Raw genomic sequence first — 27,516 nt, 5'->3', positions numbered from 1 at the left:
AAGCCCTCTAGCGGTATTTAGGTCTATTGAGATCTTCGTTTCTGGATAAGACAGTGGAACTCTGAGAAATTAATAGTATAATACAAGATAAAGGTGGTTTAACTAAGAAAAAGGTTCGACCCTGTCATTCTTTGGACAACTTTGATGATAAGGTTCAGCATATTTTGATGGATCTTACACCTACCAAAGAAAAACACATCTTCAACGAAAAAAGAAATACATAGCTTACCATACAAAAAAAGTGTCATAGCTGAAAAACCTTACAAATTGGCAGCAAACTTGAACTTTCCTTTGATATAGCTTCAGGTATATCTAGCTCCCAACCAAGGGCCATTAAACACATCCGATTTGTTGGATACCAAAGCTGTTAATTTCAAAGATAACAAGCGGAAATCAAAACTATTGCCTGGACCAGTATTGGAGGCAAAGATCAGCAAAGACACGTGCGATTGGTGGCTTGAGTCCGGACGGATAGTTGGCCGCTGGGCTGGAAAAAAGGTAAGCCTTTAGATCTTCGGTGGATATTCGGGTCGTGGCTAAGAAGGGGTAAAGATTTAATGCCATTGAAAATTGAAATAAACAAAATATTTTGATTGATTTTTGGTTTTCATCATTTTATTGTTTTCTTCTTCTTTGTTTTCTCCTCATCAATATTCTTCTTCGTCGGATTTTATCTCTCATTTCCTTGGGCATCAACTCAAGAGCTCTTTGCTATATAATTCCTGCGATAAGGGTATCTCTCTCTCTCTCTCTCTCTCTTTTTCTTTCTCTCTGTGGCGAACACTCGACTTTTCTCTTATTGGTTTCTTTAGTGTTCCTCCTCCTCATAACTTTCTTCATCGTTTTTGTTTTTTTGTTTGTTTCATTTTGTTTTTTAATCTTAATTATTTCTTAAATACATTAAAAAAATACATAAAATATTTTGTTGGTTTTTTGTTGTTGTTGTTGGTTTTCCGTTTGTTGGTTGTTGTTGTTGGTTTTGTTGTTTTAAATATGTATGTATGTGTGTGTGTGTGTATATATATGTATATAAATAAGCTAACAGTATATTGTTTATATGTTTATGTTGTATATGTATTTTATATAAGTATGCACTCTCGGATCTCGAAAGAAATAGGGAAACCCTATCTACACCCTATTATTTACTTTTTCTCTATTTAGAATTCGGCTCACGTTCAGTTTTTTTGTTTTTTGTTTTTTTTTTTAATTTTAATTATTTGTTTAGGTTTTGTTGGTTGCGTTGCGGGTTGCGTTTTTATCTATTTTTTTTTTTTTTGAAACTTTGTTGCTGTAATAATTCCAATGTTTCGTGCAGCTTGGGTTAGTTTTTTTTTCTCTCTGTAGTTTTAAGTGTTTCGGTTACTAGAAGACAAAGCGGTTTTAAACGTGAACGATTACGGGTGGGCGGTGGCGGGGCATACGGATAGGAATCAGTAAATGGATAAGGATATGGACAGGGAGAGGGAGAGGGTGGGGAGAGGAGAGAGAGGACAGTGAGGTGGGTTTATCCGGTCCGGCCACTTCTTGACTAAATATTTTGTTGTTTTAAAAACTATTCTAAACTCGTTTAGCCGCCCTTCACTTATTAAATAAAATGCAAAGAATAAACTTGAATGCGCGCCGTGTCCTATAGGTTTTTCGGGAACAGGTCTGTATGTGAGTGTGCATTATCGATAGCTTTCATCGATAAGTGATATCCAGCGTTGTGTTGTGTGTTTTGGATGTTGGTCCTTGTCCTCGTTTCGTGTGTGTGTTTGTGTGTGTGTGTGTGTTTGTGTGGGCTAAGGGGGCCTTGTTAACGCTATTTCTTTACTTCATTTTACTATGCATCCACAATTTAACGATGATTTCTGTTTTGTTGTTGTTGTTTGTGTGGGTGTGGGTATCGTGTGTGTGTGTGTGTCTGTTTGAATGTGTGTATGCTTGGTATCGGCTCTCTGCTGGATTGTTGCTTGCTTGGGGCTGCACTGCTTGGATCTTGGGATGCGCTTAGATGCGCTTTGGAATCGTATCGATGGCATTATTCTCAGGCTCTTCGTCCTTGGGTGGCTGACCACGTTGCTATCGTTTTACCATCGAATCGGAAAAAATACCATCATTATCAATATCCGATCGGATCGGATTGGATCAGAGAACGAACCACACACACAAGACACAATGGAAGAGAGAGAGAGAGAGAGAGAGAGAAGAAAGTAAAAAAGAAAGCAGAAGATAAAGAGAATGTATATAAATGTGATCAAACACACACATCTAAATATCAATCAATGAATCAGTGGTATATATGTATGTATGTATGTATGTTATATGTATGTATATGTATGTTTGCATGAATGCTTATATCGAGAACCATAATATTATGGTGGGCATTAAACCAACGAAAAATGTTTTGTTGTTTTGGGGCACAAATCAAATCGCAAATGTTCAATGGGCAGGATTTCGGATGTTGGAGGATCGGATCCCAAAAAAAGGAGTTTTTTTTTACTCATTCGATTCGAAGCTTAGAGCAACCATCTAGTATTGTGTGTGTGTGTGTGTGTGTGTGTCGTTCTGTACTGTGATCTGTCCGTGATTCGGTTGTAGGTTTTAGATGTGGTTTAATGGTGATATGGCTTTCTTTGGGTAACAGTTGTATGGATTTGTTTATGTATACTGTATGTAGTTATCCACCTCCACCGAATGGCAGGGCAAAGCAGGCAGAATGCAGTGTAGGTGAGGTATGCTAGGGTATGTTTCTCAGGGCCCAGCCAATGGATAAAAATATAATATAGTATAATACATAAGCAATAGTAAAAGTATTTTTAGCAGATATTTTTTATTTATCAAACAATTATTATTATTATTCTTTTCGGATTTCACATTCGCATTCGGTTTGATCGAGCGGGGGTAAGCGGGAGGTAAGAAAAGACGGTAAATATGTGGACAAGCAGTACAGTACTGGTGCTGCAGCAGCTAGCTTTTGTCCCTGCTGTCTGTCCGACCATCGTATCGTTGGCCGTGCCGTTAGAGCATGGCACAGCGCTAGCGTCGTCGTTGCTTGTGTGTGTGTGTGCGAGTGTTTCAATGGGTGCGAGAGAGTGTGATATATAAGTTAAAGTGATATAAAGTTAGATAAGAGCAGGGTGATGGGGAAAGTGTGATTTGGAGAGAGAGAGAGAGAGAGCAGGAGTGGGAGTAGGAATAGTGTCACGCACAACGACGATCACTCAGCCTCTGCCTCGGGATCGGGACGACTAAGGATCTCCTGACAGAGTGCAATATAGTCCTAGATACAGTCGTAGATTCATAGCATAGGTGGCATGAAAAAAGTGAAAATAAATTAAAAGTAAAGCAAAAAGGAACATCAAACATGGAACATGAAACATGGCACACGGCACTCGGCACACGACACACGACGTGGAACAGTGGTAACAGCCGGGCGGACATTTGGCGGGCACGAGAACGGGAACTTCGTGAAACACTTGATTCGATTACAGTTCAAGCATGGATGGATGGGCTACGCTATCGTATAATGGATCATGAGATTGCGGGGAGGGTAGTATTTCGAGTGTGGCAAAATGATAGACTGTGATTTGTATTAAATATCAGTTTCGTTTTTATTTTTAGTTATTGTTATTATTACTTTTGTTCTCCATTATATTCATTTCCTTTTTGTTTCGTCTACATCGTCTACATATCTTCTCTTCTCCGTCTTTCGTTCACATCGATCATTTATTAATTGTAAACAGTTTTCTGCAATCTCACATTAAATTATCAACGCTCCTCGGCCTCTCTATCGATCTCTATATAGATTCTCATATACATATACATATCTATATATAAATATATATATATGTAGATATATACACACATATATACTATATATTTTATAATTAATTCCTAATTTGCTTAAAAAATGTTTCTCAATTTATTGTATAGGTGTTTTTGTTTTCTCTTTTTTTTTTTTTTTCTTTCGTTCGTTTGTTTTGCGACTTTTTTTTTATAATAATTAATCGTTACGCAAGTATTAATATTTCATGTCTTAACAGAAAAAAAAAACAAAATAAAAATTGTACAATTATATATGTATGTTTGTATATTATTACGTTTTGGCAGATTTAAAAATGTATGCAATATTCAAATTCAAATTCCAATTCCAATTCAAATTCTTTTCTACAATAGTACAATTGTGAAATCCTCTGAGAGTACAGTGCGTTTAGAATGTATAAAAAACAGAAACAAACAACATGGTGGCAGGCTGGCGTGGGGGAGGGGGTTGGGCTGGGTTTGCAACGATTCTGAAATTTTGGACCCTCTTAAAGAACTAAAACTAAACCTGTGGCGGTTGGTGGTGGCAACACAACACTCTCTTCTACTTGTACATTAACTAGAACAAGGTCGAACAACCGTTTACTGGGGGAAAACTCTACGAGTACAACACTACTGATCGCACACACTCCGCACAATCGGGTGTACTATCGGTTATCGTTAAGCGCTTTATTCTCTTTTTATCGTTCTGTTTGTCTTTCAGTTTTGATTGATTGTTTTTTCAATTGTTTGCGATTATAATTTTTATAAAGGTATGTATTATTATTATTGCTTTTGCGATGAATAAGGCAACACTTGCCGCAGCCCAGTGTGTCCACATGGAAGTTTGTCTTCGTTTGAGAATCTTGCGGATTTGCTTTTGTCTTGTGCTCTGCTATGTGTGTTATGTATGAATGTGTGGGTAAGGTTTACGTGTGTGTGTGTGTGTAAGGTTCTGTGCCGTGCCGTGCGGTGCCGCCATCCAGTGGTATCTCCCTCTCTCACTTCATTTCTGCCTCTCATTTACTGGTTTCTCCTCTGCGCGTGGTGTATCCTATTCTTGGGTATCTTCTTCCTGCTGGGGAACCCCTGAGCCCCCACTGAGGGCGTGTTCGATCACTTCGTTGCTCTTGTTCTGATCGATCTCCTCCTGCAGAGAGTATACTGAACTTGATGGGGCCGGTGGCCCGTTTCCCTCGGATCCCGATACTGTTGTAGTGCGACCTCCTGCGGCTGGTGGAACCACTGGGTTGGTTTCCGCCAGTGAAATGTGTGACGAGAGGGATGAGCACGTATCGGATTCGAGGACATAGTTTGTGGCATAATAGCATTTGGGCACCATAGTGTACACTAGAGCTGTGGGGAGTTGTGGTTGTGTCCCGTTTTGATTGCTCTTATTGGTCGATTCTTGGGAATTCTTGAGTTCTAGGTGCTATGGGGTGTTGGTTGGTTGGTTGGAGCGGAGCGGAGGGGAGGTTGGGTTTGGGAGGCATTTATACAGGATTATCATTAATAATAATTCATTTAGCAATGCTTCTAAATATGTATGTAGTCTTTCTGTGTTGTGTGTGTGTGTGGTATGTGTGTGTGTGTGGTGTGTGTGTGTGTGTGTGGTGTGTATTATTATTGCTGTTTTTGCATTGTTATCTGGAAGTACTACGTTTCTTATACATATATCGTTGTATATCGCTAATGTTAATTACTATTTCTCCTCCCCTCTAATCATCTCATTCTGTATATCTATCTTGCTCATTCTCATACTCGTTTCATTGCTCATTGTTTGTGTATGACCAGTGTTGTGAAATGCCAAGGCGTGAATATCATATCATACAACACGCACAAACATACATACATACATTCGAATGGCAGACGAACACTCCCACACTCACACACACGCACACATATTATAAATAAACAAATTCAGTTAATTATTACTTAGCCAAACTCATATGCAATACATGTATGGAGTTATGGAGTTATGGAGCTATGGAGCTATGGAGCTATGGAGTGCTGGTGTTGGGTGTGTTAGTGTATGCCCACATGTGCATGTGTGCGTATGTATGTATGCATGTACTTTAGAGCGCCGAGCCAGTGCTGGCTTAAACTAATACTAAACAAAAGCTAACATAAATGCATATCCATATGTTTCATTTCCGTTCAAATCTGACAAATAAAATATATATACATATATAGCTGATGGAAAACTACAAAAATAAAAACAAAAACAAAAAAAAACAACAGTAAAATATTGTTGTTTTCTTTTTTTTTTTGCAACGTGAACTAAATGTGTTTTAATGAGGAGGTTGGTCTTCAGTGTCGATGAAATAAATGAATGAAATCTGCATGACGGAACGTGCGTGTGTGCCTGTCCGTTTCCTGTTTGACTGTGTGTGTGTGTGTGTGTGTGTGTGTATTTGTTTCTGTTGTGTAGCTGAAGAAAACCTCATCATATCATTTCCCGTACACGTTTCGGCTCAACATTTTCATTTTTCTTCTACTTGTTTCTTTTTGTTGTTGTTGTTGTTTTTTTTTTTAAATACATTCTACTAATCGTCAGCGTTTTTGTTGTCGCTTTTGTTGTTTTCTTTAAATATAAACGCAATGGGTTGTTGTTTTTTTGTTTTGTTTTCTATATTTGTATAAATGATTCTTTGCTCCTGGCGCTCAAAACCTCTCAATACAGCAGTTGTTCTTGTCTCTCTCTCTTCTTTCCACCTTCCACTTTCCTTCTAATTCCGTCTTCTCTTCTACCATGTCTCTCAGTGTGCCGTGTTGTTCTTGTTGTCTATTGGTCTTCCCGTTGTAAACTATTTTTTTTTTGTTTGTTTTGTTTTGTTTCGTTTTCGTATTTTTTTTTTGTGGTTTTTAATTTTGTTTTTTTGTTGTTCAGATTTTGTTTTTTTGTATATGCAATTGAATGGATTGTTGTTGTTGTTGTTGTTGGTTGTTGTTGTTTTTGTTGTAGTTCTTGTGTTTTGTGGTGTGTTGTTGGTTGGTTTGTTGGTGCGTATATGCGTGTGGTGTTGGTGTGTTTGTTGTTTGAATTAGTTTTTCTACACACAATGTTAGAATCGATCGAACAGATCGATCGGTTGCAGATCGAACAGAGAGGAGATTGGTTGACCGACAAGGGGATCGTGATCGGTTGTCGTTCGGATTTTGTGTGGATTCATGACCATTAGGTGGGTTTTTTTTTTCGATTTGATTTGTTTTTTTTTTTTTTTTTTTTGTTGGTTTGGTGGTCGTATGTTTGGGGAGAGAAAACAAATATAAAAAAAGATATAATATATATATATATATATATAGAGTAGAGGCTTAGTTCAGATATAGGTAGTATGTACTTATGAAGTATTATGGATTCTCTGGTGTTAAAAGAAGTGAGGATTTTAGTCAATCAGGAATCAAAGTCAACGAAAGAAAGATCACAACAAAAAATAATGCATCGATCGTTTTGGGCGTTTCGGTGTGTAAATCATTGTGAGAATTATGTTAAGCTAGTGTTAAGTTATAGTTAAGGTTTTAAATTTACCGCTCGTAGTGGCATTTTGAAATTGGCTGCTGCCTGCAGCTGAATTTGATAAGCTAAGCTGTGAATTTTAAAGCCATACAGCCTGGTTTTTGGTTCATTGGTTGGTTCGCATTGGTGTCGATGTTGTTGTTGGTGGTGTTGGTGTTGGTCAGTATCCATCCGGAGGGAAACGCATCAAAAGATAGAGTACGGAAAAACATAAACATTATTTAAATGTAACGCCTTTAGCGGAATGGATTGCTACTGTGGCGGGGCAACACTCACCGTGGAACAAATTGGTTAGTAGGACGCTTGGGCCGATACTCGGGATGCACCATAAAGAGCATGTGTGGAAATCCAGTGCCAAAATAGGCGCCATCAGTGTGATGATGACGTGACGATTTTGGTGTATAGACATCAATGCACTTTGGGCAATAGGTCTTCACCATTGCCTCACCGGGTATGTCCGAAAGGCCTAAAAAACGAAACGAAACGAAACAGCGATTAGGTATTGTCAATCGTGAATGTCAAACAACAAAAAACAATAGTGGAAAGGTACATAGGTCTCAAGCATATCTGGATGATGATCGCGAGACGGGCTCAAATGATATTCAATCATTAGTGCAAGGAAAGTTCTCATATTTTGAATAGCACCTGATTGGCTGATGATTCACTTTGGTATCGTTGTTTATCATTGATCCCAGACTGCGGATTGTCGCGACATCTGCTAGATGATCGCGGGTATTAGTACTAGACTTACAAATGTTTATACAAAACATTCCTCCAACAATGCCGTTTCAGCGTAAAGCAAAAATGCTCATATCAATTTTAGGTAGAAATATAATACTCGACGACTCAGCAGCAAAAAAATAACAATTGTAGAGGGCGCAAACAATTTAAACAATTTTCTGGATAATTCCAACGAAATGGTCATATTTGAAGGCCTTGAATTCGTCCAAGGCTAGCCCTACAAATCGTATCTTCTGATGCTACGATTGGGGGATATTTGAGGGCGACCTTGCTTAAGGATCGACCGGGGCAGTGGTGGGGGCTAGGGTACTACATACCCAAAGGCAACATTGGCTGGCTTTCACAGTAGACACGTGGGCAGTGTCCGAAATCGCCAGTTTGATATTTCTCAATCATTTGAGCGATGCCGCGATTTGTTAATATATATCTAGCGTGTATGAGGCCGTAGAGCATCTCGGCGGCCTGTTCGGTCATGTCCGACTGCAAGGGATTGTCCTCCAGTTCGTCCTCTGTGGGGGAAGGAGGGAATGGTAAAAGTAAGTGAACATAATTCTTTGAACGGGGGGGCTTCGATTTGGACGCTTACCCGGTTCCAGATCTAGTATCATGTCCAAGGCCTGGCGATAATTGGGCACCTGCTCATTTAATCCAGTTAAATTAAATTTATCCTGTATGTAATCCTCATCCACCTGGGAGGGAATGATCCAACAGAGAGAGAAAGAGAGAGGGACAGAGGGAGAAAGAGAAATGCATTAATTTTGAGAAATGGAGGAAGACACCAAGCTGCGTGATAAGTGAGTGTGTGTGTGTGTGCGTGTGTGTGAGTGGGGGGTCTCTTCTGTACAGTTGGACACAACTGTGCCCCACCTTGTGGCACACACTCACACACACACATGCTCTCACCCACATCACACAGGCCCAGGGCTGCCTGCACTTGGCTTTGCAATTGTTGCACCCGAGCTGAAGGCAAGCGCGCGCTCGACATTTGCCGCCGCCGCCGCTGCCGCCACTGCCATCGCCGCACGCCCGCCGCGCGTCGCGCGTCTTCACCCGTTGCCAGCCTTCTCTTGCTTAGATAACAACTAAATTCCAATTCCAAATAGAATTTAAACCAAACAAATCTCTTCACTTACCTCACAGAAGAACTCGTTGCCACGAAGCCCACAGAACCAGGTGACCCAAGAGACTTCCTCGGAGCTGCTCATTTTGCTGCGGGTGGGGTGGGGGGAAGAATATACACAATATATCATTATTAGGCAGTATCGAAGCAAACGGAAGGAACCCTGGATCATCGGTCCTTTGCAGCACACACACACACACATTTCACATTCACGCGCACATTTACGCACACACTCACAACATTGATGGATGCACATGTGTATTGTATATTTCAGAGTATTACATACATTATGGGGATTATTTTGCGTAATTTGCCTGGCAAACGAATTTATTGTTGAAATACCATAGAACGTGAATGCCGGAGGGGGCCGAGCGGTTAGCGGGCGGCGCGACAGCGGGAGCTAGGGCGGGGACGGTACGCTGAAGAGGAGAGGTGAGGCGAGGTGCGGTGCGGTGCGCTGTGTCGGGGGGTCGGCCGCCGGAACGTGACGATACGTTACGATACGGTACGCGGTTGCACGTAAAAAAAAAAACAACGTAACTTAACGAAAGCAAACGCAGTGAATTTTGTCCACGAGTTTTTTCTTCTTTTTTTTCGTTTTCGTTTGCTTCTTGGAATTATGCTCGTCTCGCGGTGGCTTCTTGTTGCTTTTTCACCGCCACGATCTTTCAACGTTTCGCGTTTTGTAAGTTATTTTATGCTTTTACTTGAGCACACACACTCCTAGCCGAATATTTAACTGATTTGCAATTTCGAAAGCGGAATAAAAAGGAAGTCAATTTTAATTTCTCGTATTTTGACAAGCGCTCATACAAAATGTGCCGAGCAGTAAGAAGAAGAGCATACTGGTGGAAATTGAGAAAAAAAAGAGACACATATACACACATGCACACGAACGCACACACACACTGAAACGCAGGCACGGTTTATACAATTTAGTACTTAATAGTTTCATTGTTTGCTGCTGGCTGGGCCTGTTGCTGCTCGTCCATGGCCGCTAGGAGACTCACCTAAATTATTATAAATTATATGAATTGATTGGATTTTGCAAGCCAGCAGAACCGGTAAAGGCAAATATTGTAGCGAAGACGGAATCAGGTATGAAACTCGCATTTATCGATAAATGCGTTGTAGTTGTATCAATGTACGGCCTAAAACTGACAAGTGCTAGACTGACCAGCCTTGTCTATTGCACTAAAACCTCACTAGTGTGAACGTATACAAATGTCAGAAAGGTGTTCGGTCAGCTGTGTGTTGGGCCAGCGCACGTTTTGATTTCCATTTCCACTTGCTGTTTGATTTTGGAAAATGGGAGGCCACCACAAGAAGAATTTGCGTGCCGAGAAGGCCAAAGTAAAGCTCAAGGGAGCCAAACTGCCAAAGGGTCTGAATGTGACCAAGACTGACTTCAAGGTGCGTAAGATCGAGATCCGTGAGCAGCTTAAGGAAACGTCGTACACCGAAACTGGTCTGCGGCAGTTCAACCTGAAGGAGACCCTGTCCCGACTGAAACATCACAGCTTCAAGTTCCGCACGGATGCCATGCGCAATGTACGCGAGTCGGTCAAGTCCGGCCAGGCCGATCATCTCATCGGCCATCTGAACGAGCTGTTCCAGGGCATCGCCGCTGGCGCTCTCGACATGGAGCGCAGTGTACGCCAGGAGTCCTTCAAGACACTCGATGTACTGCTAGAGGTGTTGACTCCCCAGGCTGTGACGCCGTTTTTCCATGTGATTTCCACCTACCTCAAATGCGCCATGACCCACATCCATCCCACCATTCAGGAGGATTCCCTGCTGATGCTGGACGTGCTGATCCAGCGAGTGCCACCCTCACTGCTGGCGGAGCGCAGTGCCAGCACTATTGTGGGAAACTTCATTGACATGATCTCGCGCTCCCGTCACGACAACGAGAAGTCAAACCGTACGCTCACCATGAACCTGGGCCACGGCAAACAGACGACCGTCAAGTGGCGGACCAAAGTGTTACTGCGCCTTCAGCAAATTCTCGGCACATTGGCGCAACACAGCGCCAAGACAGCCAGCACCAAGTATCCAGTTCATGTCGTTCAATTTGATGAAAACCGTCCCAATTACTATGGTCTGCTTAGCCCGTACGCGCAAGACACCCGCGACTTGTATGCCATGCTGCACGAGCCCAAGCTGAGCGCGGAGGGCACGCAGCTGCAGACGTATGTGGAGCAACTGATGCCCCTGCTGCATGACACATGGCTGGAGGTGAGGCCGCAACAACAGCAGCCTCTCCTCCCGCCGGATGCCGCGGCCAGCCTCTACGTTGTGGTCAAGCTGATAACCCAGCTGTGGACGCTCATCAACCAGCATGAGGAAGTAAACAGCACCAACGAGCTGAGCATCTGGCTCAGGCAGAATCATTCTGAAAAGTTTCTAAAGAACTTCCTCGACCAGGACGGCCGACGCTTTCCCTACCAGCAGATGCCCCAAACTCAGACGCAGAAGCAAGGCAAGAAGTTGGCCAAGGACAAGGGTCCAGCCGACGGCGGCGAACAGTGCCTTCCCCAGAACCTAGCCATTGTCCAGATTGCCTGCCAGTTCCTTCCAGAACCGAGCGAGCAGCAGGCTGTGGAATTTTCCCATCTGGTCCAGTACATGAACGACACATTGAAGCATCTGCAAAAGCTAACGCCGGAGCACCAGTTGCCGCTGGTCGCCGCCCTACGTTCGCTGCTGCTGGAGAATGCGCTGGCGCTGCTCAATCTGATACCAGACCAGTTGACGAGTCTCCTGAATGCCTCTATGCAGGCATATGTCGAGCAGCGCTTTGCCACACGCGAGGGCGTGGCCACCAAGATGTTGAGTCTGCTGTGCGAGATTGTGCAGACGACGGATCTGTATGCACGCTTTGGCGGCGAGAAGCGTTTCGCCATCTTTCTTGGGTATCTGCCGGAGCTGTTGCTGAAGCCAACGGTGGCCGAGGGCACGCTGCGTGCCATGGCCACTCTTTGCCGCCAAATGAACGGCTTCTTCATGTCCGCCCTCGTCAAAAGCTCTGGTGATATCCTGGGCCACCTGTCGCAGCTTCAGGTTACGGGCAGTGCCCAAGGCGATGACAAGCTAGAGAATCAGAGGCGTGTTCTCAATCTATTTTACTATGCTCGGACATGTGACAAGAAAAACCAACTGAAGAAGGCTCTTAGGCAGCTGGCCAAGGCACAGCAGTCCACCGATGAAGCTGGCGATGGAGATGAAGATTCCCCCACAAATGATCAAATCGTCAGCTACTTGAAGTCGGTGCTGGCCTATGATTAACCCCAAGGCGGGGCTGGTTCTACCCAAAAACCCACATAGTTTCTAAATCTAGTTTATATTATAATATATTTTCTCTTGATTAATGATGGAACATCTATTCAGGTCTTGTGCTTCTTTTGGGGCTTGGGCTTGAACCTATCCAGTACAGAGCGCGGGGGCTTTGGCCTTGGCTTGGCGTCGTCTCCTGCCTCCTTGCTGCTGTGCTGCCTGATCACGCCCTTCTTGGCCTCCCTCACCTCCGCTATGAACTCCTGGAATAACGAAATAAAAACACAAATCAGACGTGGAATCAGGATGGGACGGATAGGATGGAGTGCTGGAACAGATGACACTCACCTTTCGCTTGATATCTTTCACAATTTGCTTGTTGCGCGACGCCTTGGCGGAGCCGCCACGACCCTTCATCTTGCGACGGGAATTCATGCGTATGGCGGGCGGCTTGAGGTGGAATAGCTGTCGCTTGGCATCGACCTTCTCCTGCAACGTGGGCGCATCGACGCCGGTGATCTCATTGGGATCCAGGGTGATCAGCTCGGGGGGAATCTTTTCGAGCAAGGCATGCACCTCGTGCTCGCGCCGCTGCTTGGATGTCTCATAGGGATTGTCCTCGAGTGCATCGTAGTTGGGCTCACCGCAGCCGGGCACCAGCAACGAATGGAAGCCCTTGGCCGTGGATACCCCCAGCACATCCTCGTATGGACAGAAGCGCAAACCATGTACAAAGGCATCACAGCGCTGGCGAAGATAGGGCAGCTTGCTGCGATCCCCTGTGCCGCCGCCGGACAGCAGATCCGTGTACGTCTCCAGATAGGTTCCCTGGGACAGGGCCAGCATGCCACGCTGTGACACATCCAGCTCGTTGGCGGGCAGACGCAGGCGGAAGAGAGCCAGGGGCTGGTCGTTGAGCATGCGGATGTCCCAGACCTTGACGGTGCGATCCAGGCCAGCGGTTACCAGATGCTGACCCTTGGGATCTACAGTCATGGCCGTCATGGCTGTCGAGTGGCAGAGCAGCTTCGCCAGCGGCTCACGCACTTTGGGCGACCACATGGAGACTACGCCACGACTGCCGCCCACGCACAGGACACCGTTGCTGGGATTGTGTCGCAGGATCCGTATGTCGCCCAGGCCGGTGTTGAAATTGCCCACCAGCTCGCCTATTGAGACGTCCAGCCAGGAGGCATAGCCCGAGCTGTTGCCGGCAGCCAGAAGGAAGTGGTAGGGCAGAAAATCAAGCCGGTTCACATTTGTCAGTCGCTTGACGCAGTGCAGCTCCGTACCTTTCTTGTCGTAGAAGTAGACCCAGCTCTTCTGGGCCACCGCATACATGGTGGGCACATGCAGCCACTGGACATCGGCAACGCTCTCCATCACATTGAATTCGCAGTGCAGCTTCTTGGTCACCCAATCAAAGGCGGCGACATGTCCTCGCCTGCCGCCCAGAAGCAGATGACGGCCGTTCTTTGAGTAGCGCATGGTGTAGGGGCCAAACTCCATTTGGAGACTAAAGTGCTTGGCCGCGGACTGCAGATCCACATTTTCGGCAATCTGCTCCTGACGATACTCGGCCGTTATTTCCCCATCATCGGCTCCCAGCTGGCCGGCGGTTTCCTGCAGCAGCAACTCTGTGCGTGCCGCCTGCTCTGTGGCATAGTCCAGGTACACCTCCCTGCGCTCTTGCTGCTCCTTGAAGTGTCTAGTCTTGACGCCGCGCGCCTCTACCTTTTCGCCACGTGAGTATTTGGCCAGCAGCTCCGGTGGTACATGGCTCTTTTGGGCTTCGGCTGGGTCAGACGCCTCGGCCTTGACCTTGGTTGGACGTAGTGGCTTCCTGACTTTGGACTGCTTCTGCATTTTGATGAAATCTCCCACAAAATTTTGTTGATTTTTGCGCTTCAATTTGACTGGTTGCAGTCCAGCGGTGTCGCCATCGGCAGCGGCACTCTCTGTGTCGAAGTAACGTTTGTGGGGTGCCTTGGGCTTCGCACGCCCTTTTGGCGGGACCTTGGACATGGTGCCAAAGCTGAAAATTAACCAAAACTCTTGAAAACAAAACGAAGTGAACTTCTTTCAAAAGTGCGCCCTGGTCCCTGTTAAAAACAACGTGCACGTGCTGCTTCTTCCTCTTCGGCTCGAGGGAAAAACAGCTGATTTGGCGAGCCCGATAACAGCAAATAATCGATAGGAAAAACTTGTTGAGCTTATCGAAAATCAAATTTAATTTTATTCAATTATTTAAAGGCTAATTAAATGAAGGTTCTTAAAATAAAGTAACGAAAAGACATCAAAATACATTTTAACCACAATTAGAAAACGCTTTCAAGGTCTTTTCCACTTATTGTAGACGGTTTTAAGTGTTTTTAAAGTTAAGACTTAATTTGGTACGATACTCGTTAGACGAATTTTGAAGATTAACGCCACATCAGTCTATGGGAAGCGTAACGTAGCTTAATCTAGAATATAGACTATATTCTATATAAACTATAGAATAAACTAATAGACACGGCCATAGGGCAGAGCATTGGGATAATACGGCATTAAAAACTTGCCCCCAAAGCGGGGCTGGGACTGGGCCGATTCGCTGCTCGAGGAGAACATTGATGTGCAGATTTCGGCACGATCCCGATGTAGGCGGCTGCTGCTGTTCGATGTGCTCGTTCCGGCTATGCCCGTACCCGTGCCAGTGCCACTGCCCAGTCCTAGTCCCAAGCCGAAGCCCAATCGAGCGCCATGACGACGCTCTCGGCGACGGGTCCGTATCAGTGAAAAGATGGCCACAATGACGGCCACCAGGAAGATCAATCCAAGAATACAGAACGAAATGGCCAGCTTCGAGATGGACAGGCAGAGTGTGCCCTCACCCGGCAGGGGCCGCACATGGGGTGGATAGTCCTCCACTGAAATTAGCCCAAAAATTGTGGCTGGTCGTGGTCTGGCTGATTGCGCGGGATTGCAGTGCATTGTACTTACCGCTCATGTTGTACCGCCGGTCGTAGCGCAGGCGATCCACTTCGATCTGCGGCGCAGTCACGGCCAGCGAGTTGAACACCTCAATGCGTGCCAGGTGCTGGTCGGCACTCAGTTGCAGCTGCTGCTGATGCTGCTCGGCGAGGCGACAATTCAACTTGAAGAAGATTCAAAAATCAGAGTTATTTTTTTGGATGGTGGGTGCAAAAATGGGTGACAGCAGAGCTAGTGCTGCCTGTTGCCTCCTCGAATCAGCTTCAGTTGAGTGCGTTTTGGTGCAATAACCACATTAATTAGCAGACGCAACAGCACTAAATCCTAACACGCTACGCTGGGCACTGCAGTGCGCGCCCTGGGCCAGAAGAAGAAGCCGGCAGCCAACAGCCGTCAGCCGACAGTAGGCAATAGGCAACACTTTCGTTTTTCATTGCAACCAATTGAGATGCACATACTCGTATTGGGCCTTGTTTTGACTGGTACTGGTACTTACATTCGGACACTTCCCCTTGCATAGCTGCACGCCACAGCTGACATGAAGGCGCTCGCGATCGGGAAACTTGAAGGCGGGAAATGTGGCCGCAAAAGTGCGCTCGACCAGATCTTCCTCGTGCTGCTTTGACCAGCCCTCCTCTGCGGGCTTGTGGTGTATGTGTAGAGCGGGCATTACCTGCGAAAGTCATAGACAAGACAGCAAGAACTTTAGACAGGGTCGCGGGTCAACACTTTTTCGGGGATGTCCGTGAACCTGTTTGTGCATGTACCTGTCTCTGTCGCTGTCTCTGCCCCTGAACCTGAACCATTACGTTTTAATGGGTAGGTAGTGTATTGTAGGTTTTATGATCGCTTATACAATATGCGCGGTATGGGTATGCGGTGACAAAATCCCGCGCTAACCATTCTCTTTTACACGCTTACATTTGGCCACTTCCGTTACGTGGCGTACGCGCACAAGAAACGGCAACAAAAGTCATGTTTTGCAGCCAAGTTCAATGGCAGATTGAGGTACTACTACAAAGTAGCCTAGTAGTACTCGCAGTACGAGTAGGTGTGCGGTGCGGTGCTCCGCTTCCAAACGTAGTGCAAATGTATGAAATTACAAGACAATGTGATTTACATCTCGTCTTCCAGCCCATTGTTGCTACCGAGGAGGAAAACCGAAAGAGGGCCCCCGCGGCACGTTGATTAGCCTGGTGATGATGTCTGGTTTCAATTTACAAGACCCCCAAGAGCACGTGTTGCCGCATGTGTGGGTGGGTTGTGGGATGGGATGAAATGGGATGGTATGGGATGGTTGTGTGACTGCGAAACCTGAGACAATAACAATAAGAGCAAATTGTTGCGGAAGTTCAAACGAGTTCACGTGCAAAAAGATGGCAAATATTTACATTTGTGTATTTGTGTACGTAACCAAGTGTAAAGTGGATCGAAACGGATGAAAAAGTGATAATCTTTTGTCTTCCGGCCACTGAAATGTTTGTCAGTGTAAATTATGCATAGATATGGTTAGAACTGCAGTCAGTTCAAGACCAAAGATATGGGTTAATCTTAAGCTCCGACACAGACTGCACAGTTTGCAGAGAGGAGTCAATGCAATGCATTTTTTAAATTCAAATTCGATATCAAATTCAAATTCGCATCGAAATTGGCTGGCAGGATCTATCGAAACCGGGTATCTGGTCTCATAACGGTTCTGTTCTCGATAGAAATAAGAAAAAAAACTGTGCCATCGCTGCGCGAGCGCAAACAAACAAAAGACAAAAGTTTTTATTTCACTTTTCTTCCACGCTCTGACCCAGAAGTGTTTCTAAACCAAACAAATCAACTTGTGATGGTTGTGCGCATAAATTTGCAATCTGTTTGCGGGGGTAGGGTAGGGGTAGGCAGGCAGGCCAGGCGAAGGGGGCAAACCAGCGCAAAAGAAAATGAAATGTGCTAAAACGGAAGGTAAGTTCCAAGACAAGACAAGACAGAGGCAGAGCCAAACAATAAAACAAACATAAAATGCAAATGGTTTCATCTGTTGTTGTTGTTGTTTTTTTTTCTCTTTTTGTTGCTGTTGTGCTTTTTTTTCTTCATTCCGTTAAACTAAAACAAAAATTAAGCCGTGAGATTTTTTTGCTGCTTCTCCAATGCAAAGGCAACAATGGAGAAGAGAAGAGCAGCAAGGCAGCGTCAGAAAAAGATTTGTTTGACCCATTTAAGGCCGCAAATGAATGACATGTGCATAAAGCTGCGACGACGCTAACACCGAACCACCGCACCGCCGCCGCGCCCCCGGATGGAACGGAACGGAGAGGAGACCAAAATGCAAATGGCTGGACTGGCAATGTCATTGCCATTGCCCCTTCCGTTGCGCTGCGTTCCGCTGGTGGTGGTGGTGCTGTCCGGAGATGGAGATGGGGCAACAGCACCAACAGAAACAACTGGATGTCAAAATGCTAAACGATAAATATTTCTATGTATTTCACTGTTGGCTAATTGTTGTGACCTCCTAATTTACTCAAGAAGAACTGAAGCAAGAACCCAGAGAACAGTTCGCAGGCGTTTGTTTTAGTTGTTTTTCGTAGTTTCTTTAATGACTTTTAAGGGGGAAGGGGCTCCACTGCTTGGCTGGGCAACGAAAACTGTTCTAACGATGATCGCGTAATTATGGCTAACAGTTTTGCTGCCTTTTGCCTTCACATTTAATGCCGCGCGGTCGGTGCTGTAATAACTGTTACAATTAATGAGGCGTCGCTGCTGCAGTTCGCAGAGAGTCCGTGTTGTGTGTGTGTGTGTGTGTGTGTGAGAAAGAGAGAGACTATGGATAGGATGTGCAAGTCCCAATATCGATTGTGGGAGTTTCTGTGATCCTGCAATCGATTGTTGTAGTAACTAGAGATTATCGGCCCATGATCTGGCGGTTGTTGTGTATACTCTCTGATACCCACTAGATACCCGTCTATAAAAATGAAAGTTAAATGCGATCAATCGCATCATCAGCATCAGCATCAACAGCAGCTTCAGCTTCATTAATTAATGATCTTTTGCCTTGTCTCGTCTGGGTCTTGTCTCTTTGGTCTAACGGTTAATCACATACTATACATATCTACCCCTCTCTCTCTCTCTCTATGTTTTTTTCTCCGTCTTGTAGAATGTCTCGCCGCCGGCGCTGGTTACGCAAATGGTTGGGGGAATCTCCGAGAGACTGTACTCACCTGCTCGTCAATGGGACAGCCGCGTGCATCGAGCAACTGCTGCGTGGACTCTCCCAGTCCATCGAGTGCCGCACAATCCACCACACGGACCCCGATTGTGCCGGGTACAATGGCGCGTACGGTTAGGGTGGTGGGCACGCCCACCTCCACAGAGCCAGTGCCATTGGGACCGCCCAGTTCGAGCCAAATCCGAACGCGCGGCGTGTCCATATGTTGATTATGATGATGATGAGGCACTGTAGATGGGACCGTAGAGGAGGCCAGATGGATGGCAGACGCTGCAGCCAAGGCACGCATTCTTGCATTCCTGGAATGAATATGGATATGGATATGGACAGTTTAGGAATTATTTTGGCTTACCTCTCCCGACCACTGTCCGTCCGCAAACCTGGCACTCCAGGCAGCGGCATGCCCATGGCCTTGGGCGGCAACTGACACCTAACCGAGCTGAGGATGTCCGTGCTTTGGCGCAGCTTTTGCTCCATCTGGAGCATCACCCGCACGGTGTACTCTATGCCGCCGTCGGCTAGGGGATCGGCACGTACGCCACAGCCGGAGGTGGGGATGCGCAGCTGCAGGTGAGTGGAGTCTTTGCCGCTGGACCGACACTCCAGCGGAAAGTCCTTGGCGTAGAGCAGGCCGCGAAAGGGTCGGCTCAGCTGCAGCTGCATATCCAGCATTTCCCTACTGCAATTCACTTGCAGCCGCTGGATTTGCATAGATGGGACTGCAGATGGAGCTAGGGTTGGGGTTGAGGTTGGGGCTTGGGTTGGGCTGGGGGATGGGGAGGTGTCAGTGGAAGTGGCAGTGACGGTGGTAGTGGCGGCGGTTAGCGTCGTTCTGGTTGCCCAGCTAGCATGACACACAAATTGCGGCAGATGCAGCAGGCCGATAACGGCGGCAAGTGGCAGCAGCCCGCGGTGGAGGCCAAAGCCAAAGAAGAAGGAGAAGAAGAACATGTTTCCGATTTCCCGTTTGCCGCCGGCCCAGGCCCGCCCCGGCGATGAAAACCGCAAATGATGATGCTACCTGCTGGATCGACCAACACCTGTTGCTGCTGTTGTGCCCAGTTGATGAAGCGTGTGGCAGAGTGCCAGAGAGGGGGTGGGGCGGTGGGCGTGTCGTAATTGGCCTACTCCGAGTGCGAGAAGAGAATCTGGTCGCGTCTGGTCGTGTCGTCTGCAAAATAGATGATGAAAATTTCCAGCTTTAGACATGATTTTAAGGTCAACCTAAGCCCAAAACGGCTTCATCTTTAGTCCCCCCTCTCCCCCACGGGATATCGATCCCAATCCCAAGCCAATCGCGATGCCAATTCCGATCCGAAAGCGGGTCAAGTTTACCCAGTGATCGCGCGTAAGCGCCCAGAGAGATCGATTGGGAGGGAGATGTTGCAGCACGGCACACGAACAAATAAACCAAATAAAAAATGCGATAAAAGTCAACAACCAGAGCTTAAATCAACATCAACATAATGCGTTTGCAACTTTGCGTAATCCTATTTTATTTGATGTTGCTGGCTGGTGGCTGATGGCTGATGGCTGGCTTGTTTGTCCATTTATTGTGTCTCCTATTTGTGTGTTGTGCTTCGCATCTCTTATTAGCTCAATTTTGTTTGCATTTGGGTGCGAGTATTGTAATCATCCCAATTAACAATAAAACTTTGAATGGCCCAGCCTCCCTCCCGAACGGGAAACGAAGACAAGACCTTTCAAATTCAGACCTAGGATTAGCTTACCCTTCACTTTGTTGGGAAATATGAAAAAAGTCCTTCGTAATGTAATAATCCCTTATGATTATTGTTGTATTCTGAATTCCTGGTAATCAGTTAATTTATTTATTTTCACACTTCATATTTCGCACAGCACAAACAAACAAATAAACAAAACAAAAAAAAAACGGTATTCTTACACAATTTTGCGGTCAATTCAAATGGGGGAAAATAACTGAGAGAACCGCAATTTTGGAATTCGCTGATTATTGCCACTACGCATGCGCGCTCGCTTCACACGTTTCAGAAATGTGCGAAAAAAAAACTGCTAGAGAAAACGGATTTGAAAATGAAGAAGTCAAGCCAGGCCAAACGCGCGCCACCGAGTGTGCAAATGCAATGCAGTCGGAGAAGAGCAGAGCGATACGATTCAAGAAGTTAGCCAAGTTGGTAGGCGGCCGCTAACCGCAAACTTGATGGAAGAGCCAGAAGACGTCGAGGCTACGCATGCTCTGTGATTTGGCGGGGCGAGATCAGACCGTTCAAATGAGTCGATAGTATCGATAGCTATGACTTATCGGAATCATCGGAACATATCGATGAACAATTCTCCCATTTCGCAAGGTATAACTTAATAGGTACGGCCACATCAGACAGGATTTTTCTACATCTGCAGAACAGATAAGACGATAAGACAAGACGCTAGAAACTGTCTCCAGTCACGTATTCTGGCTATATGTAAAATAGCCGTGGCACTATTAGGGCTAAAAGGATAGATTACAGCCGATTAGATTAGCCAACTTTAATTTGAAAAGCGTAAGTATCAATAGTCTCTGCCGTTGGTACCAGATCCACTAGAAAGCCACCCCACCCTGACGCACTCACTAAATGCCTTTCTTGTATCATGCTATGTATATTCACTTCCATTTTAACAAACCTTAATGAACTATTAGTCTAGTCCAGGCATTTCTCAACCCGATTCGGACTTTTCTTTTACTTAAGCCTATTACTTATCTGAATACTCATCCTTTATTTCACTGGATTGAAGCACTAACCATACAGTATACTGTATGGTTAGTGATTGAAGTCATATCCTTGTCACTCAATCACTTTCAAACGATATTATTTTGGCGCGCAGCTCTAAGTGGAATCGATAGTATCGAGATGGGATCGAGAAATATATACAGAAATCGAATTATATGGATGAATATCTCAAAGACATGTCAATCTGAGAAAAGATCATTATTATTTAGGTTGGTTTTAAGCAGCTGACAATAATTATCAAAAATAGGGTTAAAAATGCCATGCTTGTGTACGTTGTGTACCAACTATGTAGTTACCATGTAGATACCATGTATGTATATTTACATTTTTATTTACTTACTGGTTTTGTTCTTTTTTTGTTAATAAAAAAAGGTATTGTTCATTGCTATACTTTGAAAATGAGAAAGTTTGTTTCCGTATACATCTGAGTCGGACGTTACGTTTTATTGCAAGGTTCCAACGAACCTCATCCCTCACCTCGCTTGTGTGGACAATATACCTTGATGACAAACGGTATATTGAGCAAATGGGGTGGAATTTACCTTGCATGCGTTGCATTTTCTGGGCCGTTTTGCCCGTCGTCCATACCCTCTCTATAAACTTCCCTTAATGGTATATTAGGCAAAAGGGGTGGAATTTACCTTGCCATGTGTTGTACTTTCTGGGCCGTTTTACCCATTGTCCATACCCTTCCATTTTCCTCCCATTCATCACATTTTTTCGTAGTGACAGACGGGGTTGCCCGTGTAAATTGTAAATAATAAATAATATATAAATTCGGGAAGAAACCGACAGCCGACCGTATCAGATGAATCTGAATATGTCTGAAATAATTGAGTTTGTGCTGCCTCCAAGCGAATATCCCAATGAAGACAATGACATTTCTGTGGGAAATGTGGATACCGTCAACGAGGACGCTACCTATGTTGTTTTGGAAGGCCTGAGCAATGAATACGATGAGGATTTTCTCATCGTCAACGAGGAACTCCACGAAGATGAGTTGCAGTTAGAGGAGCCCGACCTTGACCAACAGCTGGACAGCGATACGGAGTTTCTGGCGCAGGACCAGTACGTGGTGACGGAGCTACCGTCCGAAACCGAGGAGATGATCGAAGAAGAAGACGACGAATGCGACGACGGCGAGAATGATTTCGAGCAGCTCTACACACAACCGTCTGTTTTCGAAGGGGCAGACGAGCCCGAGCCAGAGCCAGAGCCTGAGCCTGAGCCCGAGCCGGAATCAGAGCTGGACCTAGACTCTACTCTAGAGCCCGAACCCGAGCTCGAGTCAGAGTCGCCTCCAGTGCCAGTCAAGAAATTCAAAGCCAATCCACAAAGCGTCGTACGGACCTACAACAACTTCCTCGACGAGGATGAGCCCCCACAGTATATCGAGCCCAGCAAAAAATTGCTCGATGTGTTCAAGGGACCTCGCCGTTATCTGCTATTTGACGACCTCTTGGCCACAATTGTCGACTTCGATGAGAACACCACACCGATTGTGGAGTTTTCAATGAGCACCGGTGTGCCGGACGACAAGCTTCCCGTCGAGTGCGGCATATGCCCAGATGTGATGCACAAGTCCAAGCTGTCCAAGCATCAAAAATTGCATCTGGTACCTGGAAGTAATCGTTATTCTTGCATCTATTGTGCGGAAACGTATCGTGATTGTAAATACCTGGCCGGTCATGCCCGTCGACACATGGGCATACGTCCGTATGTCTGTCACGTATGCAAATTGTATTTCTCTACCAAGCAGGATCTGCGAGTACACAACCAGCGACGACACCAGAAGAAGGAGCACATCTGCGAGCTGTGCGGCAAAACGTTTGCCCAGAACACGCAGCTCAAGCGCCATCGGGAGGCTACACACGAGAAGAAGCGTCGTTTCCAGTGCCAAAGGTGCCAGAAGGCGTACTACAAGAACTTCTCATTGCAGGAGCATATACGAAACGTGCACATGGGAAAGCGCCGAATGCTGAAGTGTCCGTTCTGTGGAATGCAGTGTCGCGACGCGCACAAGATGGCTCGCCATCGCAAGGATATGCACCTCAATCAGGACTCGTTCGTATGCCACCTATGCCAAGAGGAGTTCACCGATATCAATTATTTCGATGCGCACAAGCGTTCCATTCAGTGCCGCACCAACACCAAGCGTTATGTCAAGGAGCTTCATCCGGGGGCGTCCGGCTCCGGGGACGCAAGTGGACTGGCCGAGAACGATGAGGACGCAATGGGCCTGGAGGAAGATTTCGATGAGGATGCTGGCCTGCTGCTCGAAGAGGCGAATCCCGATGACCCGGACGATAATGAATATGCGAATGGTGCCTATTTCCAAGAGGTTGATCCGCGGTATGTTCAGATATCTGACTATGATGGCCAGATGGTTGAGGGCGTTGTTCTGGACGAAGAAGAGCCAGAAGAAGATTCTTTCGACGAGCAAAAATACTATACCACTATCCCACGGGACAGCCGGCAGGAGCATTCCGTTGGACAAGAAACAAATGCTGATGAGCTGATTTATGAAATCACTCTGAAGACTGAGGATGACATTTAAGAAAGTGGTGTAGACGGCCAACACCCCTATTCCCCACACTAGCCCACACCATCCCATACACTTTGGCAGGATGCAACTGATGATGATAATTAAGAAAGTAACAAAAACTGGCCCCAATTCCTCCCTACACACACACACACACACACACACACGTTTTTCGCACATTTCGGTAATATGTAAATAGGCAAAACTGAACATATATGTATACATAACTAAGTATAAAAGCTATCATCAATAACTATATAGGAAATACATTTAATGAATCAATTAACTTGGAAGAAAATTACTGTCCCTCAGGTTGAAAATGCAACTCAGCGACCAGGCAGCAGGGCTGTATTCGACATGGCATCAGAGTGCTACAAATGCAACCTGACGCAGGGCGGCTTAGGATAAAAAAGATAGTGCTGGAGTCGGAGTCATTGATAAGGAAAACGGAAACCATGCTTGGCAAATGGAAAAATTTCCACTCATTGGCATTCGCAATGGCTGATGACGTCAACAAGATGTAAATATATCACCCAGAAAAGGAGAAAGCGAGATGGAGATAGTCCAAGCAAATATATTAATTTCGATGCTATCGATAGTTCTGGAAAATGCGACTTGTCTTGTGGAAAAAAACAAAACAAACCATTTATCATACGAGAATTTTGTTGTGAGACATAGAAATGTTATTTTCGGGAGCCTGGCAACCGTTGATGCTTCGATCAAACATCTATTTCGAGCATAACACAGCGCTGGATGTCAGAAAGCAGTTCACCGAAATTTCCAAGAGAGCAAAGCAAAAGAAAAAAAGCCGGTATTCCTCTACAGATTTGCATACGTTATTGGTTTAGACGTAAAGCGAATGAATAATGGATGACGACGATGAAGTCGAGATCAATCCAGACACGGATCTGCTCAGCGAGCCCAGCATCGGCGAGGAGGAGGAAGTGGAGACGGACGCCGAAGCCCTGGACAGCTGGGAGAGCTTCCACGAGCACATCGATGCCCTCATCGTAAACGAACATTGCGATGAACCCATACGCAACCTGGACGAACGCCGCCGGACTGTACTGAACCGGGTGCGCCATCAGTTCCAAACCGCACCGAAGGGAACAGCCGAGCGTTGTGCGACAGAGAAGCCGCTGATCGATCAACAGCTGGAGTTGTCCAGCCAGCGGCTAGACGAGCTGGTACGTTTCGGGGACGAACTGGTCAGCAATGTACGTGTGGCCAACGAGCGGCGTGAGCTGAACCGGCGGATGTTCGAGTCCCAGCAGCAGTCCATGACACAAATGCAGCTGCAACGTGAGAGCATCGAGACGATGGCCAAATTCGAGGACATTAAGGCACGCTGGACGGAGCTGGAGGAAATAAACGAGCCGATGATGCTCTGGGATCAGATCGAGGAGCAAAAGAAGCGCATCGCTGAGATAATGCAGCGAAAGGATGAGATGATTGACGCTTGCCAAAAGGAGGTCGATCGCATAAATGCCAAATACGACTTCGATCGGGAGCGTCAGTCCCAAGACCTGTGCTGCCTAGTAGAGCGCGTCGACCACCAGGTGGAGGTGCTGAAGGAGGCCTACAAGCAGCATCTGCAAATGCTTCGTCACACTATCGAGGAGGAGCGTCAGCTGTTTGCCGTCAGTGCCGTGGAGAAATGGCGTACCTTCTTCGATGCCCTCAACAAGAACTTTGATGAGAAGGCCAATCTGGTGCGGTCCCGTCAGCAGTTCTATGCCAATCAGACCCAGCACATCAACGAGTCCCAGGAGGAGTTGACCAAGAGCACACGCATCCGCCTGGAAAAGGAGTGCGAGCGCTTGGAGCTTGAGCTACGACGCACGCGGGATAATGTGCTGATGAACTCGGAGAAGCTCGATTACAACTACCAGGTTCTGCAAAAGCGCAACGAGGAGAACGTGATAATCAACAACCAGCAGAAGCGGCGGGTGGCCCGCCTCCATGAGTCGATTGGACGCATCCGTCGCGCCCTGAAGAATCTTCAGCTTTCGGGCAAGCGGAACATAGAACGTCTGTCGCAGGACATCTATAAGCTGCACGCCAATATTCATGAAATGGAGACGAAGGCTCACCAGGCGCGCCTCAACAACAAGGAAAAGTTCAACCGCATCTGGGAGATCAACTTCAAGGAGCTGAATCAGCTTGTAGATCGTGTCTACCACATCGACCGCATCATTCACGAGCAGCAGCTGGCCCTTCACTGGGAGCCGCCCATTCCTCCGATACGCAACATAAACAAGTCGCGCCAGAAGCACAACAACGTCTTGGAGCGATTCGATTTGCGTATAGGTCGGCTGCCCAAGAACCGGGTGCTGCCCCAAGATGGAGCTAAGTTCAAGCCGGACATAAAGGAGCTGCCAATAGAATCGTTGCGTCTGATGCGGAACTTGGTGCGAAAGCTGTCGGACCGCGGTGGCTTTCTCATCGAGCAGCGCCTGATCAAGATACTCGAACCCTACTCGGAGGAGGACAAGTGCCTGGTGCGACTGGACAACATATTCGCGGCTCTGCGAATTCAGCGTCTGTCCGATGTACAGGAACTGACGCAGGTTTTTCTGCCGTATACGTACTGTCCAAATTGCCAGCCGGGCGGTCTGAGTCCCCGCAAGTGCGCCGAGGTCTTCATGAAACACCAGACTTCGAGCCGACTTGACCCGGACGTACAGGCTCAGATGGACGACCAGGAATTGCATCGCGAACAGGAGCACCATATAGATACGTTCATGGTGAAGGGTTATGAAGCGGCCAAAGCCTGCAAGAACCACTATCTGGTGATGGAGCCGGCCCTCTGCTTGCACGCCATGAATCTCTACACGACCAAGATGCACAAGCAAATGTACCACAACATGCCCGGCCGTCAATCGATCGCTGTCAATTTAATCCCGTTTTCGGATAAAGATATCCGCAATTTCTGGCGCCAGTTTGCCGGCTGCTTCCCTCCGGCCAAATGCAAGCTGTGGAAGACCCTCGAGCATGGCCTCAATCACTACGTGGAGGTGCTAAAGATGCGTGTCCAGTACGACGCGGAGGTTGTGTTCCTGCGCCGCCAGAACGATGAGCTGCGCCATCTGCTGCAGAAGTTCAAAGTATAATCCTTAATTTTTCCATATTCCACTCATATCACGAAATTTTGATGCCATTTTCGACAAGCGCCCGATAAATTTCAATTGTACTTTCCATACCCTTTTCGGCTCCAAATTAAGCTTTGATAGTCCCCCACCCATCTCCTAGCTTTGCTCACCGTTACATGATCATGAGCAATTTAAAAGCTCTCCCCTACCCTACCGAGTATATTGGCGAGTATTTGCCAATTTGATGCCCGAGCTTGATTTTTCTAATCGCAAAATTATTTCTCATTTGCACTTTTGATCTGGCGCCCGATAAATTATAATTTGTGCTTTCCTCTTTTCGCTCTTTGACATCGTGCCGTCCCGCTCTTAGCTGTGGCTCAACGAAATCGCTCAAAGCTGCATTCCTACACTACTCAACACAATATTTGATCAATTCTACATACCATTTGGGTGGGATGGGGTAAAATTAGGCAATTTTAATCATCAAGTTGTGAATAAATAATTCAAGTTATAC

At 46.2% G+C, this 27,516-nt stretch overlaps 6 protein-coding genes across 12 annotated transcripts; 3 read left to right on the top strand and 3 right to left on the bottom strand.

Annotated features, from left to right (window-relative positions):
- Window positions 1-1,045: 1,045 nt before the first annotated feature.
- On the bottom strand, window positions 1,046-10,237 carry LOC6598354 (casein kinase II subunit beta). Of its 6 annotated transcripts, none has more exons than XM_026990319.1 (7): window positions 9,448-9,884; window positions 9,175-9,250; window positions 8,628-8,730; window positions 8,359-8,550; window positions 7,577-7,766; window positions 7,313-7,394; window positions 1,046-2,061 (listed from the first exon to the last, which is right to left on the bottom strand). In XM_026990319.1, exons 2-7 carry the CDS (start codon window positions 9,244-9,246, stop codon window positions 1,990-1,992), a joined length of 711 nt encoding a protein of 236 aa, XP_026846120.1. In that variant the 5' UTR covers window positions 9,247-9,250; window positions 9,448-9,884; the 3' UTR covers window positions 1,046-1,989. The 6 variants fall into 6 exon arrangements, with proteins under 6 accessions (XP_026846120.1, XP_026846121.1, XP_026846119.1 ...); XM_026990320.1 differs by lacking the exon at window positions 1,046-2,061 and adding an exon at window positions 2,836-3,262 and having other exon boundaries at window positions 9,448-9,885; XM_026990318.1 differs by lacking the exons at window positions 1,046-2,061; window positions 9,448-9,884 and adding exons at window positions 4,054-5,215; window positions 10,172-10,237.
- A 169-nt stretch (window positions 10,238-10,406) lies between these two features.
- Window positions 10,407-12,449, top strand: LOC6598355 (testis-expressed protein 10 homolog). The gene has a single exon (XM_002023394.2). It carries the CDS (start codon window positions 10,470-10,472, stop codon window positions 12,447-12,449), a length of 1,980 nt encoding a protein of 659 aa, XP_002023430.2. The 5' UTR covers window positions 10,407-10,469.
- Window positions 12,450-12,496: 47 nt separating this feature from the next.
- LOC6598356 (WD repeat-containing protein 46) lies at window positions 12,497-14,534 on the bottom strand. Its single transcript, XM_002023395.2, has 2 exons — window positions 12,786-14,534; window positions 12,497-12,700 (listed from the first exon to the last, which is right to left on the bottom strand). The coding sequence occupies exons 1-2, from the start codon at window positions 14,460-14,462 to the stop codon at window positions 12,548-12,550; spliced, it is 1,830 nt and encodes a 609-aa protein (XP_002023431.1). The 5' UTR covers window positions 14,463-14,534; the 3' UTR covers window positions 12,497-12,547.
- A 173-nt stretch (window positions 14,535-14,707) lies between these two features.
- Window positions 14,708-20,800, bottom strand: LOC6598357. 2 transcript variants are annotated; one of them, XM_026990437.1, is made up of 7 exons: window positions 20,525-20,800; window positions 20,352-20,430; window positions 18,974-19,792; window positions 18,614-18,920; window positions 15,907-16,083; window positions 15,420-15,573; window positions 14,708-15,346 (listed from the first exon to the last, which is right to left on the bottom strand). In XM_026990437.1, the coding sequence occupies exons 3-7, from the start codon at window positions 19,570-19,572 to the stop codon at window positions 14,943-14,945; spliced, it is 1,641 nt and encodes a 546-aa protein (XP_026846238.1). In that variant the 5' UTR covers window positions 19,573-19,792; window positions 20,352-20,430; window positions 20,525-20,800; the 3' UTR covers window positions 14,708-14,942. The 2 variants fall into 2 exon arrangements, with proteins under 2 accessions (XP_026846238.1, XP_002023432.1); XM_002023396.2 differs by lacking the exons at window positions 20,352-20,430; window positions 20,525-20,800 and having other exon boundaries at window positions 18,974-19,812.
- Window positions 20,801-22,133: 1,333 nt separating this feature from the next.
- On the top strand, window positions 22,134-24,196 carry LOC6598358 (transcriptional repressor CTCF). The gene has a single exon (XM_026990515.1). The coding sequence runs from the start codon at window positions 22,177-22,179 to the stop codon at window positions 23,923-23,925; it is 1,749 nt and encodes a 582-aa protein (XP_026846316.1). The 5' UTR covers window positions 22,134-22,176; the 3' UTR covers window positions 23,926-24,196.
- Window positions 24,197-24,270: 74 nt separating this feature from the next.
- On the top strand, window positions 24,271-27,513 carry LOC6598359 (dynein regulatory complex protein 1 homolog). The gene has a single exon (XM_026990514.1). It carries the CDS (start codon window positions 24,777-24,779, stop codon window positions 27,021-27,023), a length of 2,247 nt encoding a protein of 748 aa, XP_026846315.1. The 5' UTR covers window positions 24,271-24,776; the 3' UTR covers window positions 27,024-27,513.
- The last annotated feature ends 3 nt before the right edge of the window (window positions 27,514-27,516 follow it).

The sequence above is a fragment of the Drosophila persimilis genome, unplaced genomic scaffold (genome assembly GCF_003286085.1).
Source record: "Drosophila persimilis strain 14011-0111.01,24,50 unplaced genomic scaffold, DperRS2 tig00000579-arrow-pilon, whole genome shotgun sequence".
In the NCBI taxonomy this organism is placed as follows: domain Eukaryota; kingdom Metazoa; phylum Arthropoda; class Insecta; order Diptera; family Drosophilidae; genus Drosophila; species Drosophila persimilis.
The sequence above is the reverse complement of the archived record's forward strand: the minus strand, read 5'-3'. Positions and strand labels throughout refer to the sequence as shown.

Excerpts from the sequence above, each read along its gene's own strand:
- LOC6598354 (XM_026990318.1), bottom strand. The coding sequence starts at position 9,246 with ATGAGCAGCTCCGAGGAAGTCTCTTGGGTCACCTGGTTCTGTGGGCTT. Across the intron at positions 7,767-8,358 it reads CCAGCCAATGTTGCCTTTGG|GCCTTTCGGACATACCCGGT; the intron begins GTATGTAGTACC and ends TTCGTTTTTTAG. Across the intron at positions 7,395-7,576 it reads ACTAACCAATTTGTTCCACG|GCTGTATGGCTTTAAAATTC; the intron begins GTGAGTGTTGCC and ends ACCAAAAACCAG.
- LOC6598355 (XM_002023394.2), top strand. The coding sequence starts at position 10,470 with ATGGGAGGCCACCACAAGAAGAATTTGCGTGCCGAGAAGGCCAAAGTA.
- LOC6598356 (XM_002023395.2), bottom strand. The coding sequence starts at position 14,462 with ATGTCCAAGGTCCCGCCAAAAGGGCGTGCGAAGCCCAAGGCACCCCAC. Across the intron at positions 12,701-12,785 it reads TGAAAGATATCAAGCGAAAG|GAGTTCATAGCGGAGGTGAG; the intron begins GTGAGTGTCATC and ends TCGTTATTCCAG.
- LOC6598357 (XM_026990437.1), bottom strand. The coding sequence starts at position 19,572 with ATGTTCTTCTTCTCCTTCTTCTTTGGCTTTGGCCTCCACCGCGGGCTG. Across the intron at positions 18,921-18,973 it reads ACGGACAGTGGTCGGGAGAG|GAATGCAAGAATGCGTGCCT; the intron begins GTAAGCCAAAAT and ends TATTCATTCCAG. Across the intron at positions 15,574-15,906 it reads GCAAGGGGAAGTGTCCGAAT|TTGAATTGTCGCCTCGCCGA; the intron begins GTAAGTACCAGT and ends ATCTTCTTCAAG.
- LOC6598358 (XM_026990515.1), top strand. The coding sequence starts at position 22,177 with ATGAATCTGAATATGTCTGAAATAATTGAGTTTGTGCTGCCTCCAAGC.
- LOC6598359 (XM_026990514.1), top strand. The coding sequence starts at position 24,777 with ATGGATGACGACGATGAAGTCGAGATCAATCCAGACACGGATCTGCTC.